This window comes from Schistosoma haematobium, chromosome 7 (assembly GCF_000699445.3).
Source record: "Schistosoma haematobium chromosome 7, whole genome shotgun sequence".
NCBI classification, from domain to species: Eukaryota; Metazoa; Platyhelminthes; class Trematoda; order Strigeidida; family Schistosomatidae; genus Schistosoma; species Schistosoma haematobium.
The window spans coordinates 8,013,123-8,026,826 of NC_067202.1; the positions used below are offsets into that span (position 1 = coordinate 8,013,123).

The following is a 13,704-nucleotide window of genomic DNA, read 5'->3' on the forward strand; positions in this document are numbered from 1 at the left end:
TAAGAACTGTTTTGATTGACTAAGATGTTCTTGTAATCGTATGTGACGTAGAGTCATTGACAACCTAATGTCAATTTTCCTGACTCTCTCTATTGTACCTAATTCTTAACTTATTAGAAATGTACATTATTCTTCGATTTATAATGTAAATTACATAACAGCAGTTATGTACACCCTAGAATTCAGCACACATTTGCATTAAATCAACTCATCCTACTCCACATCCACATTGTGATTAAAAAGAATTAACATGATGCACACAGTTGTGGAGTTCCAATAATAGTAGTAGCATCTTTAGTTGTAAAAATACGACTAAATATAATGAATATAGTCCGATTACTAGAAAAAAAAATTAGTAAACGACAAAGCTCAAAATTGGAGAATTATGATAAAGAATGAGCACTTATGAACTTTGTACAGTTGATTTCGTCTCATGTCAATTTAAGTGTTCTAATTTTCATCAAATAATTCTACATGTATTTCAATTGTCCCCCTTTATGCGATAATTGAATTTAAAGACATCGATATTTCTATATACTTCGTTATACTTTAGATTATAATTTTCCTCAACTGTCAGTGATAAACATAAGTCTTCGATCTCCTTAATTCAACTGGTTAACAATATGTTATTCGGAAATTGTTTGAAATTCTTTCTACTAAAGTAAACTACCTATTCACAGTGGAACAGGTTAAAAGTCAGTCCAATTCGTTTCATTCATAGATAGGTTTTTCTCACTAGAACCATGGATACACTGCATATTTATGACTCGTTTCCCTCTTTCTTTTACTTGTGTTATGACAATTTTCTTTCATTAGAAAGTTCGTTATTTTAAAATACAAATTTTATTGTTATTTTATAAAATAATATTCCCTATCCACCTCCCCCATCCAGTATTATTTTCTTAGGACATTACGTTTTAATTCATGATAAAATGCTTTTTAGATATATTGGGGATGCTGCCTCATCAGTTTACGATACAGATGATGATGATGATGATGACGAGGGTGACAACGATGATGATGATGACGGTGGTAGAAAAAAGAAAAATACAAAGAAAATAACTAGTCTAAAGGTTGGTATTCCGCTTGAAGTTGAAACCAATCGTAATAATAAAGATTCTTCAATAATAAATACACCAGTTTCAATGGATCAAAATTCTCGTTTAACCTCAACTACCAATATTACTCGACAATGTCAACAACCTGTGAATAATAATTATGCTAATTTATTTCAAATTGATGATCGTAATTGTCTACCTTCGGTGAATAATAATGAACATGTTTCAAGTTCAACTCATTATAGTACAACTGATGTTGGTTCACCTTCATATTCGTCGAATGTAATCAACAGTCACGCTAGCGTTGCTACAGAGAATTTTCATAATAATAACAATAATATGTTGTCTGTAGTTCATAGGAAGAATAATAAAAGTAATAATAATGAATCAATTACTGATAAGAACCAAGTAAATTTATCTGAGAATCAATCTAATACTACTACTGACAGCAACAATCATGACCATTTGAATTGTACTATTATCATGGAACAAGATTTTAATCAACATCAACAATCTGCTGTCGCAAACCTACATCGAACTATTAGTATTGCTGACAGTCATACAAGCGGTGGCCGGTAAGTGTATATATTTGAGTGTATGATGTTCTCTTTTCCAGTGTATTCACGTTTGCTAACACACTTTGTTCTGTGTGATTCGCATTTGATCAGTGGTGTTTAACCTTTCGATCAATTTTTACATTTGCAGACGATGTAGATATTTTTGTTGCCATAGAATAGTCATGTCGACTTATTATAGGATTGTTAGCTCTGAAGATTCGTCGTTTTCACATTCATAAGTATCAGATATCACCTAGCATTTTTACTATACGTAATATATATTCCGTTAGGTGTGGAACAAAACGTGGTTACTTTTCATGAGCACTGAGCGTTCGATTCACATAAGAATTCAGACGAAACTCTTGAGTTATACATAAAATCATAAATCATGGCCAACGGTCGAGGTGGCTCGGCTTTGCATGCCATGTATAGGTTAGATTGTGACTTATAACCACTAAACGATTATATAAACATAACCTTGGTTACAACATACCGATCAGTCGATAGTAAATATCTCAGTCCTACAGGAAGTCAGTCGAGAGCTAAATAGTTGCTCAATAATATGAGCAATACAGCTTACAAACCTTAATTCATTGGATCTTCTAAGGCATTTATGTTTGACGAAGAAATACTTCCTGAGATTGTTGTTTTGGAATAATTTAAAAAAGATCAACAAACTAAGCAACATCATGTCTCTGTGTCAAAATTAACAATTATAGACAACTGATTGGAATGAGAAATATACAAAGCTAAATATTGAAGTTAGTGCATACTAAATAATGTTCACAGAAGACTAGGGAAATGACGATAAACTATAAGGAATGCTAAGAAAATAAATTAATCAAATGTCACACATCAAAAGCTATACGTTTAAAAATAATTGAAAGGGCCATAAGTTACTAATTATTAGTAAGTAATATAGTACAGTACATGAAAGCAGTCGAATAAGAAGAAGACAATGGAAATAATAATCAGGTTGTACGCGTTTTACATACGAAAACTTGGAAAAATTTTCAAACCGAAATGAATCAATTCATGATCTTTTATTGACATTAGAAATTCCTGTCCTCTAGTTATACTATTATTAGAATCCAATTCTACTCTCTTTGTTACCAACACATTTATTTATTTATTGTTACAATGGGGCACCAGATACATATGCGCCACACAAATCTCATTTGATTTGTGTGAGGGATGTGATAATGCCCGGGTGCCCGTACCGAAGCAGGTGGTTATCTTAGGTGGCCACACCCGGAGCCTTTGACATAAAGGTCTGACCCATAAGGCAATGGAGCATCGTGAGAAGATGCACTCCCATGGTAGCGGGTGACCAACGATTGGTTCGTACACCATTTGTTCCTTCAAGATACTGGAGCTCATGTGCGCCATTGGTTTGGAATCAGGGTTTTCCAACCCCCCTAGGTAGATCCTCCATACCCACTAAACCGGTTAAAGCACCGGACATTCGCTTTTCGTCCTCTCAATTTCATAAACAACACCCATGATGCGAGAAGGCAGTGAGTAGGACTTCCCTGGTAGAGGCTACATACGCGTGGCCATGTGTGAGCATTTGGTGAGGGAGAGCTGACTCTCCCCACTCTCGACCGTACCAGGGCATTTGGGGGCTACCAATACATTAAGGAACACAGTTAGAAAATTGTGACCAATAAAACACGTTTTCATAAAGGTTTTAAAATTGATATCTCATTCATTTCAAGATTTTTTCGTTGCAAACTAAAATTAGCTGAAAAAACCCATTAAACTGGCCTTTCCATTCTAGTTTGAATCTTCTAGGTAAACTCTCAACTAACAGAATAGATTCACACTAATGAATTATTATCTTACTGGAATTAACTAAAATTCCCATTGATTCACATATTTCTCATTTCATTCACATCATGATCTATACACATTAATCATTTATTGTTTTCAAAGATTTTATCAACGGTTAAAGCATCTTTTCATTCCTCTCTTTTCTTTTTTTCCTCCTAACCAGTTCCGAATATGATAATGTGGACAAGTCAGGCTTTCAAACTGAAAACAATTCTTTATTACGTACATCTAATGATTATCATGATCAATTGGGATTAACAAATTATACATTAAACTATAGTGTTACGACTAATGAACACTTAATATCATCGTCATCACCACCAATATCTAACTTATCAACAACAGTAATTGAGAAAATGAATTCATCTTTGTTATACACACAATCAATGAAATCATTGTCCCATAAAATTAATGACACCAACAATGATAATAGTAGACAAAATAATAATAATAATAATAATAATAATAATAATAATAATAATAATACAAAATCATCACGAATTCCACTGTCATTTACTCAACAAAAACCACTACTAAATCACAGTTTGTTTGATGCACAAATTGCAGCTGAAGCTAGACAAATTAGTAGACAATTACGTGTTATGGGTTGGATTCCTGTCGATGGTGAACAATTCACAACAAATGCTAATACAAGTGAAAATTCTGATGGAGATCATATTAATTGTAAACAACATTTTATAAGTTATCATTACTTAGATAATACAAGTAGACTTTCTTTTTTTATTAAAAAAAAGTAAAAAGGACATTAGGACAGAAAAATAGTTGCAGTTTTCCGATTTTCCGCTATTATTAGTATAGGGTTGTGGAGATTGTTGAATTCCACTGAAATCATGAACCGATCTTAGTTTGATCACCATTAAAAGCCTGTAATCACTGGATGACCGTTTCATCCTAGCATGGGACTCCTCTTTTGGTCTTGCGTATGAACGTTTAACCTCTAAATCAGTGAGTCGATACATAACAGTGTTAGTATCCACGTTCCATGTTTTCAATGATGGTCTAACTTAGTATAGGTTCATGATTTTAATGAAAGACTTAGCTATTAGTTAGACGATTTAACTTTAGGTTATTTAATCAATAAAGTATTGAGTCTCTTGATCGACCTACTTTGATTTGGTGGAATCAAAGTATTATCGGTACGCCTCACGTGGAAATTAAGTCTCAAATCTAAACAAACGAATCTGTACTTTTACACGATTTTTACATTTTGACGTTTATTCCTTGAATATCATTAACTCTCAATAAATAAAACGCTTTCTAAATTTTAATTCAATTACAAATGGATTAGAATGTCCCGTTGTTGATATTTTGATTGAATTCTGATCAGTCGACACATCTATCCTGAAGAGTTCCAAATAGGACGAAACGCGAGTCCTGCATTTCACTGCTAGCCACGTTCTATTTATTCCATACTAACTTTGTGGATTTGTCTTTTTCCGATTATTTTGATATTCAAGACTGAATCTAATCAGTATGTTTGTGTGAATGTGTTTGTTTATGAGCTAATTGAATAAAGATATGTTTTTAAAATACGTCGATGTACAAGCTGATCCATATTCTGCACAGTTAATTAACCATGGAATACAAAATATCCACTTCATCCTGTTTCATCTGTTTTTCGGATAAATGTATCTAAACTATAATATTTAGGTTAGAACTTAATTTATTAATCACATCCTCTTCAAAATGTGGCTTGTTCATAATAACACACTCGTTAAATTATACCTTCTCGTTGTTCAACTCATTCAAAGAATTCCTCACGTTAGTATCTTCAGTTGAATTTTTATCCCTCTACAGTACCACTATTATCCTTGAATGATAAATTCATGCTCCCTAAACTATATAAAATCAAAAGAGGTTCACCATGATGAGTAGAGAGGAAAATCTACACCGATGATCAAACTAAATGTAGTCAGTTGAAGCATTGAATTAATTACTGTTTAATCAAAAATCCACATGTAATTCCGTTTTACATAAGCTATACAAATCAGAAACGATATCATCTAGCTTTGATGTTGATTTGAGTGAGTATTTCAGTTTCGGGTAACCAGTTGATTTGTCGAACGTACAAATTTGCGTCAGTCTCAAGTTGTGACAGTTGTAATGAAACATTTCCGGTGTGAATATTATTTGATGTTTGCTATGTTACTGTCACGCACTGAACAACAGTGAAAATATATGATCCTCCATCTCTAACCTAGTAGTGCATTCAGAGTTTCTTGGATAAATCTCACACCGAGTTGCGTGTAACATCACTTATAAATTCACTAAACAGGATCTTTATTCAGTGATCTCTTCAGCATTTCCATAACTTGTATCAATCTATGATGCTTAGTTATTCTAAAAGTATGCAGTCATCCGAGTCTGATACTGATATATAAGCTTTTTCTACACAAGTTTAAACCAACTAATTGGATGTGAAGACGGAGTGAGAAAGAAGATTTATTCGCTGAAACCGAATCCAGGATATTATGTACATCCTTTCATAAATAGACACTGTTCGTACTTAAAAACAAAGCCAAATTTTCAATCAGTGGCGTGTGCTTTCCTTGGAAAATGCAGCTCACTCTTACCAAATAGTGAGTGTTTATCATTTGGCTTATGTTTCATTGGCTTAACGTATCATAAATCTTCAATGTTTTGCTTAAATTCACATTTATCCCATTCAACCTATGAAATACATGATTTTTACTAAAAAAATATTGTAGGTGAAGCAGATTTATTGCCAACTTCTGGTTTACATCGAACTCATTTATTTTTATTACCGGGGAGCTCTCAAATTAATCGAGCATGTTCACGCCAACCATCTTTACGAACTTGTAGACTACGATATACTGGTACTGGTGCCTTTGGAAGTGGTATTGGCAGTGAAACGGTGACTACAGTCACTTCACAATTGGATGAAGATGATGATGATGAACGAGCATTTGATATGAACAATGGGGAGTATGATATTGACTTGTTTCATGAGAATGATATAAATAATAACATCAATAATGAAAGTCAATTTTCCACTAAATCAGGATTTCATGGAGATGAGTACATTGTAAATGGTGAAGTCCCTTGGCAATATGGTGAGTTCCATACATTTTATTCTATCTTGTCAGTTTTTGTCAGTTATATTCAACGTAGAGCTTGACACAAATAGGTATTTGCCCAAGTTACCCACACTGTGTTAGCACGATCGTGTGAAATTAACACAATGAATAGCAAAGGAGCGGAAATGATTGTAGCAGCTATGATAATGAGAAAGGCTAAGTTTTAAGAATATAATTTGAGAAAATAGAGTGTAAATGTATGTATAGAAGAATACTGAAACTGAAAATTCAAAGCGAAAGAAGTAGTGAATGGACCTACCCTATCTTGATTTATTTTGAGTCCTGGTTGTGGTTATCCGCTGCGAACCTCAACCAGGTAGTATGGATTTATCAACATGGCTCGGAATCACAGTCAATGTCTTCATGGACTGATTTTGTCAGTATTTTTCCGTTACGGCTTTGACAATCATATGTGAAGTGAGTGCATGCAATAACTTATCATCTAAGCTCAGGAAAATGAGTTGGATTTAATTTGTTGTTACTGGTTTCTATCAATTTGATCGCTACAATTTATACGTAAGAATAAAAGTCTTTTTGTGATTACCACAGAGTAATTAGCTGTAGCTACATGCTTTGAAAAAAATGAAGCGTATGATTTATAATCATTCCATTGTTAATGTTAGATGAACAACAAAGTTAAGAAAATTGGACAGGTTTCCTACTCAAGGGAGATTGCACCCATCGCAAATATTCACCCTTTGTCGAATTACGAAACATGAGAATACTCATTAATGACCCATTTATCTTAAAAATTATTATTCAGTACCTATTGGATACTGCGTTTTTTATGTTCTGCGATCGTTGAATTTAACCACAGATACACACGCTTCCTATTCACTCCCACAAACCGTCACACAAGCAAAAATAACATGAAAATCGTGATTGGTAAACCAAATTAACGTCTACATACATGATTAGTATAAATACATTTGTGCTCTTAATCTAGCCAAGAACATATAGGTTATAACCTTTACCTTGTATTCAATAGTGTCCCTGTTTATCATTTCTCCCCTATTGTTTGGCCTAGAGATGCCATTTAATTGTTTGAATTCACCTAATACATCAATATTTCGGAATTGTTGACTTTCATTGCCAAGGATTAAACAGCCGGATGCCGTCAACTTCATCACCACCTAAACTCATAATAATTTTACTATTAGATGTAACGTTTTCCATCTTCGTTTTTTATTTATCATCTGGTTCATTGTGTAGAGGAAGCCTTATTTATGGTGATTGTTAATCCACAATTATTTATCATTTAATTAAAAGGTTTAGAAGTAATTGTAGACTACTTAAATAATGTAAGAAATATGTAGGCCTCTAATCATTAATACTATCGCACTATTGTTAGTACATGCAAAAATCGTTTGACATATACACTTTGTCTTTGGTGTAAAATTCTAGGTGAATTCGAAGTAGGTTAGAGTAAAACTAATCTAAGAACCTACAATTTGCAAATTTTATTTGTCACAGGCTGATCGCATCTGGAGTACCATTGAAGACCAGATAACATTGGAAAGCTTTTTTATCCTAGTATACGTTTCCTCAGTAATGAGCACCCATGACCCCGCCAAAAATCGAAGCTTAGACATTTAACGCTCCAGAAATACATACTACATATGAAACCGATCTTAACAACTCTCTCGACCGAACTACTATATCCAGCTCATTTATTTCAAGATATTCCTTAAGTTCGAGTGGGAAACCGTAACTGGTGGAGTTCAGATATGTTTGAAGTAAAATAGTTGTCACCAGTGTGGTTGGATGATCTTCGCGGTATATCACAAATTAATTACATTTGAAATTATACCATCGGTTATTGACTGAGTGTTCCTAATAGTTAAGCATCTGCTGCGAAACTTGAAGGTAATTAGCCTGATCCCCTGCATGATTGTGGATACTCACTGCTAAGGAATTTCGTACTAGAACTCTAAAGCTGTCCAGTTTCCACTGCTTTTTAATAGTATCCCGACTATGATCATTCAGTAACAAATACAACTTACAAATCAAATCAACGTCTATAAAACCCCTTCAGCTAAACTTATTATTATTGTTACTACTGTTATTATCATTTCATCACCACTATTGTTACACCATTTAAAACAATTTTGTGTAGATGTTGAAAAATGGACCTATCAAAACTTTAACCATTCACAACTTGGTTGTTTACTTGTTCGACCACGATCTCTTAGTGCAACATGTTTGAATGTAATATCATCATCAATCAATAGTTCAAGTTTTTATGCTCCCTATAACGACAATGGGGATGATGAAGAAGTGAAGGTACAAAATAAACGTTGGAAGCTTGATAATGCTAATGATGATGAACATGAATTAGGATGTAATTCAATGAAAATCTCCAAGTATGTTTTATTTCTTTCTACTTACTATTTGGCCCGACCATTTAGTGTTTATTGAGATGCACACCTCATTGTCTTAGAGAGTAATAAGTAGTTTGTTGCTTTAGACCGATACCTATTTTTTTATAACCGATATTACTAAGCATATTTACCTTACTGATGTGATTAATTTAGTGAATGCGTATTTTGATGGTTTCATTTTAAAATATGAAATTGCCGATAGTGTTTGGCTTTACGCTGACTAGTAACTAAGCAGTGATTAATGCCGTTTTGAGTTACGCTTATGATCGGTAGTTTACGTGAATTAAAATGGCGTGCACTGTGTTTAGATGGAAGGCGGTTGGAGTAGGCGAAGAACTCAACTTTTGCGTCAGTGTTGATACTCGCCAGTACTGATGTTGACTACTTTTCAGTAAATATGTAAATCCTATAAGAGATCAGTAACAACTTGAATATCTCAGCAGTATATTATACCACTGTAACATTGGGTGGCGCCGTTTAAAACTGTGTAAGGATCATCAACCTTCTCAAGATTATAATTATTATGCCTTGCTTGACAAATTTGAACTTATGTAAAACTTAGTTTCAGGACTTCATGCTGATTGCTTCCAGGCATGTGACAACAAAACTTTAATTTTTCTGCAAATAACTCACTAAGTATGTTATTTGGTGTTGATGTTAGTGGTAATATGACCAACAAGATTCCAAATAATTTTTTCAAAGCTTATCGGTAGGTAAGTAAATAGCACTAAATAACAGGTGTATTTTATTATGATTCTTAGTTGTAACTTGTAAAAAGCTATATGTATCATTTGCAGTTGTATTGTTAGACGGTTATATGTTTAAACTGCGTGATAGTTATGTCCAAACACTAACTTTGCAATGCAGACCAAAGGACACTACAACAAACGGAGTTAAACCAAACATCATTTATACAATTAATTGCACCAACTACAAAAAGCACTACATAAGATAAAGCTACCTCCGCTTTTGCGTCTGCGTGAATATCAGCATCTATTTAAACGCTACGACATAGCATCTTTCATATAAGTGGATGAGAACAACCATGGACACGATTTCTATTTGGGAAACTTTGAAATACTGGACGAAAGAAACACAAAGAAAGCTAGAAGACTCTTAGAAACATGGCACTCTATTAATGTATCAACTAATAAAGAAGAGGATAAACAACTCCGAGTATTTTCTCGTTCATTTTGGATGTGGTTATTGCATAGAAGAGTGTAGTTTTCACTAGGGACATTATTTTGATCATCTAACAATTTCACTACATATGTCTTCTGTGAACATACTACTGTAGTACATTATTGATTTGCTGGATGAAATAAATGAATAACGTGGAAATTAGGACTTGAACTGGAATCTTCAATGGAAATTATACTGTATTATGTAGCATCTACTTTCTAAATGAACTGACTGACTGAAATGAACAGAAAAACTCTAGTTCTTGCATACATGTTGAACATTGAAAGACATTCGCTACAAACTCACATTCTTATTAGTTATTATTAATAAGGGGACGAAACTTACATTCTTTACAATATTCATTAATTATGTACTATTTGAATAAAATGGCTGGGACACGTATTACGTATGCCCAACGACCGACTGCCTCGATGTGCGATGTTCAGTGGTATAGGAGTAGGTTGGAAGAAAGCTAGGGGAGACCAGACCAAAACATGGCACAAGTCCATGAAGTCACTGACTAGTGGACTGAGTCATGTTGGTAGGTGTAGACTACCTGGTTGGGGACCGAGAGATGATAGCAACCGATGGTTAGAGACCCTGAATGACATGGCTCAAAATCGTTTGCAATGGCGCAGGTGCATCCACTCTTTGTGTTCTCCCAAATTCTAATCTTCTGATTCCTCCTTGTCTCTTTTTTTCTCTTCCCAAATTTATTTCACTGTATTATACTCCTTGAATAACATCTTCAACCCCTAATCTTTCCGATTACTGCTTATACTCTTACTACCTTTACCACTGGGATTTGAATCGACAACTGCATCTCTGTGCTAATGTGGTATGCAATTTGATTTGATGTACGTACGTACAAAGTTCTACGTTGTTACTGACTGACTGATTTGAATGTGGTTAACTTCATACTTTTTTTTCCTTCTTATTAATGTACAGGATTGAAAATTCTATACAGGAAATAAATGAACATTCTAGTCCACGTTTAAAACGTTTAAAGAAACGTACTGAACATGTACGTAATTTATTACCAGCTAATTTACATCGATTTATTCTACCTGGTTGTATTAGTTCATTAAGTCGTTCATCATCTATTGGTACATCTAGTCATTATACAACTATATCTGATATGTTATTTTTATCATTATCACGTAGAACATCATATCGTCGACATCGTTATCATCGTCATCATCACCAACAACATCATTCTGATCAACAACAATATGATCACCATGAACATGATTTTCATGTCAGTGATAATGATAATCATTCTATATATCAAAATGATCAAATTAAACAATTTTATAATGATGTTCATAAACAAAAAATGCCTAATTCAATTCAAAATTATCAATATTTAATGAAATTTTCAATAGATAATCGTAAATGGGCTAGTGATCCAGAATTACAATTAACAACTACCTGTCAAATAATTGATCATATACACTACTAACAAATAATTTAAGTAGTTAAACTTATTATTATTATTTTTCTCTTTAATATATACGCCTTAGTCGTTTTTCCTTATGATGAGTATATTTGTTTACCGTTGGTTAAACCGGTTCTCTTATCATTTAACTTTATATTATGCAATGTTTATTACTACAACACTATCTTTATATTTCTTCTATTTCTTACTCTTCTTGATTATCAGCATCAACTTACCTCTTGAATACTGCCTTATCTATCTAACTATGTATTTGTATTGCATAAATTATATTGTTTCTTTTTTTTTAATTTTGTTTCTGGTACAAAATCCCGGTACAATTTGCCTTATTTTTCAGTCAACTTAGCTTCTACAAAAAAGAAATACTCTACCATTTGTTCAAGTATATCCATGTTTAATTTGTGCATTTCGAAAACAAGAAAAAGGAAAACTTGCAGTTATTTCAAGGACGTGAAAACGATTTTAACCCTGATTTTATGCGGGTTGTAAAACCGTTATACATTTCAAATGACGCAATAACGATCATTCATTTCAGTTCTTAAGTGGAGTTTTCTTTATGTTCTCTATGCTCATTATGATCTTTTTCGTCAACTTTAGGCATTTGATCAATGTATGCATGAATTTCTCTTATAGTTTTGCATTATTTGTGTATGGTGTTATTGTTTTGTTTTTTTTCAACCCATTTTGATATATTTATTTATAAACCCCTAACTTGAAATCAATCTTTTTTTTGTAAGTTTTATTATTATTATTTATAAATAATTTTATAATTATCGTTATTTGAACTTTCATTTGTACACTTTTATCTGTTCCAAGTAGTATAGATATGGATAATAAGTGAAAAGGATCATACCTATTTATATGGCTCGATCATATACTCTTTTTTATTCTCTATACTACTTCAACTACTCACAATTTTTATTAGTAGTATAAATTTTAAAGCCTCAAATAAAAAATTTTTTTTCTCATTTTAATTTAACTGCTTTGAATAATGAATTATCATAGCAGTGTGTCAATGCACATTTAAGTATAATCTTTGCTAATTTTGAATCGTTATACAAAGAAAATAAGTATCATGAAATTATTCAGTTCAATATCAACATGTGTTTTTTTTTTGCCTGCCTTTCTTTTCACAATGTATTGGTTATCTTTCTATCTTAATTAAATACTGGCCTATAAAAAATACTTAGTGTTCTTTTTAAGTATATTTGTAATTTAATAAAGTTTATATAGTTTTATCATGAGTTATCTTGGTGTTAACAGTGTAGATTCAGTGATTATACTTCCAACTATCTGTTGACTGTACATTCGTCTATGAGTATTTAGGGATAATTCTTGTCAGGTCAAGGGGCGTAAACTTCCAAGTAACACAAATGTGTTATCTTTTGTTTCAGACTTTTCGGGGGCTATTATCTACGAACTATGATAAGATATACAGTATAGTGTTTACATTTCATAGGGGCTATAGTACCAATTAATTGTTGAATTTTATGGTATGACAGGTAGTCATCACTGTGACAAACTCAAAGTAGTTTGATGCCTGCTACAATAGGCAACAGAGAAACGATGTTGAACGTAAACACAAAACACACGTATCGATAAAGAACCGGTAGACTTCAATTTTATGGTTTAACTGAAGATAAAAAATATTTAACGATTGATTTCTAACATCTTAAAAACCCAATGTAAAAAGACTACAATTCAGACCAGCACTCAAGCACTATACAGAAAATAACTTTTTTATAAACCTAGGTCATCACATCTGTAAGTTGATATCCTTATCACACTACGCAGTCAATCTCGTCGGTTACTTTACTACTTTAACTCCAATACTCTGTTTCTAACAGTAATATTATCTATTCATTCATTCACTAATTGCTGACAAATATTACGATGATATATATGTATATAATTAGTAAACGCTAGTGAATATGATGTTCCAACATAATAAAAAAAGGGGAAAATATGGTTTCTTCATTCATAGAACAGCTTAGTAAAGTATTTTACCGTTGATAACAGTTGAACCTAGATATAGATTTATTAAGCGTAAGGTTGGTATTTTACTGACCACATTATAGTTCATAAAATACTACGGTCAATGTAGCGAAGCAGTAACGT

At 32.8% G+C, this 13,704-nt stretch overlaps 1 protein-coding gene across 1 annotated transcript in view; it reads left to right on the forward strand.

The window, feature by feature from the left end:
* ADCY5 (Adenylate cyclase type 5) overlaps positions 1-13,633 on the forward strand; it is a 94,907-nt gene extending 81,274 nt beyond the window's left edge. The window contains exons 26-30 of the mRNA XM_051217910.1: positions 944-1,633; positions 3,612-4,132; positions 6,178-6,543; positions 8,684-8,930; positions 11,079-13,633. Of these exons, the coding sequence (XP_051064345.1) occupies positions 944-1,633; positions 3,612-4,132; positions 6,178-6,543; positions 8,684-8,930; positions 11,079-11,592 (2,338 nt within the window). The 3' untranslated portion in view covers positions 11,593-13,633. The remainder of the gene's footprint in view (positions 1-943; positions 1,634-3,611; positions 4,133-6,177; positions 6,544-8,683; positions 8,931-11,078) is intronic.
* The last annotated feature ends 71 nt before the right edge of the window (positions 13,634-13,704 follow it).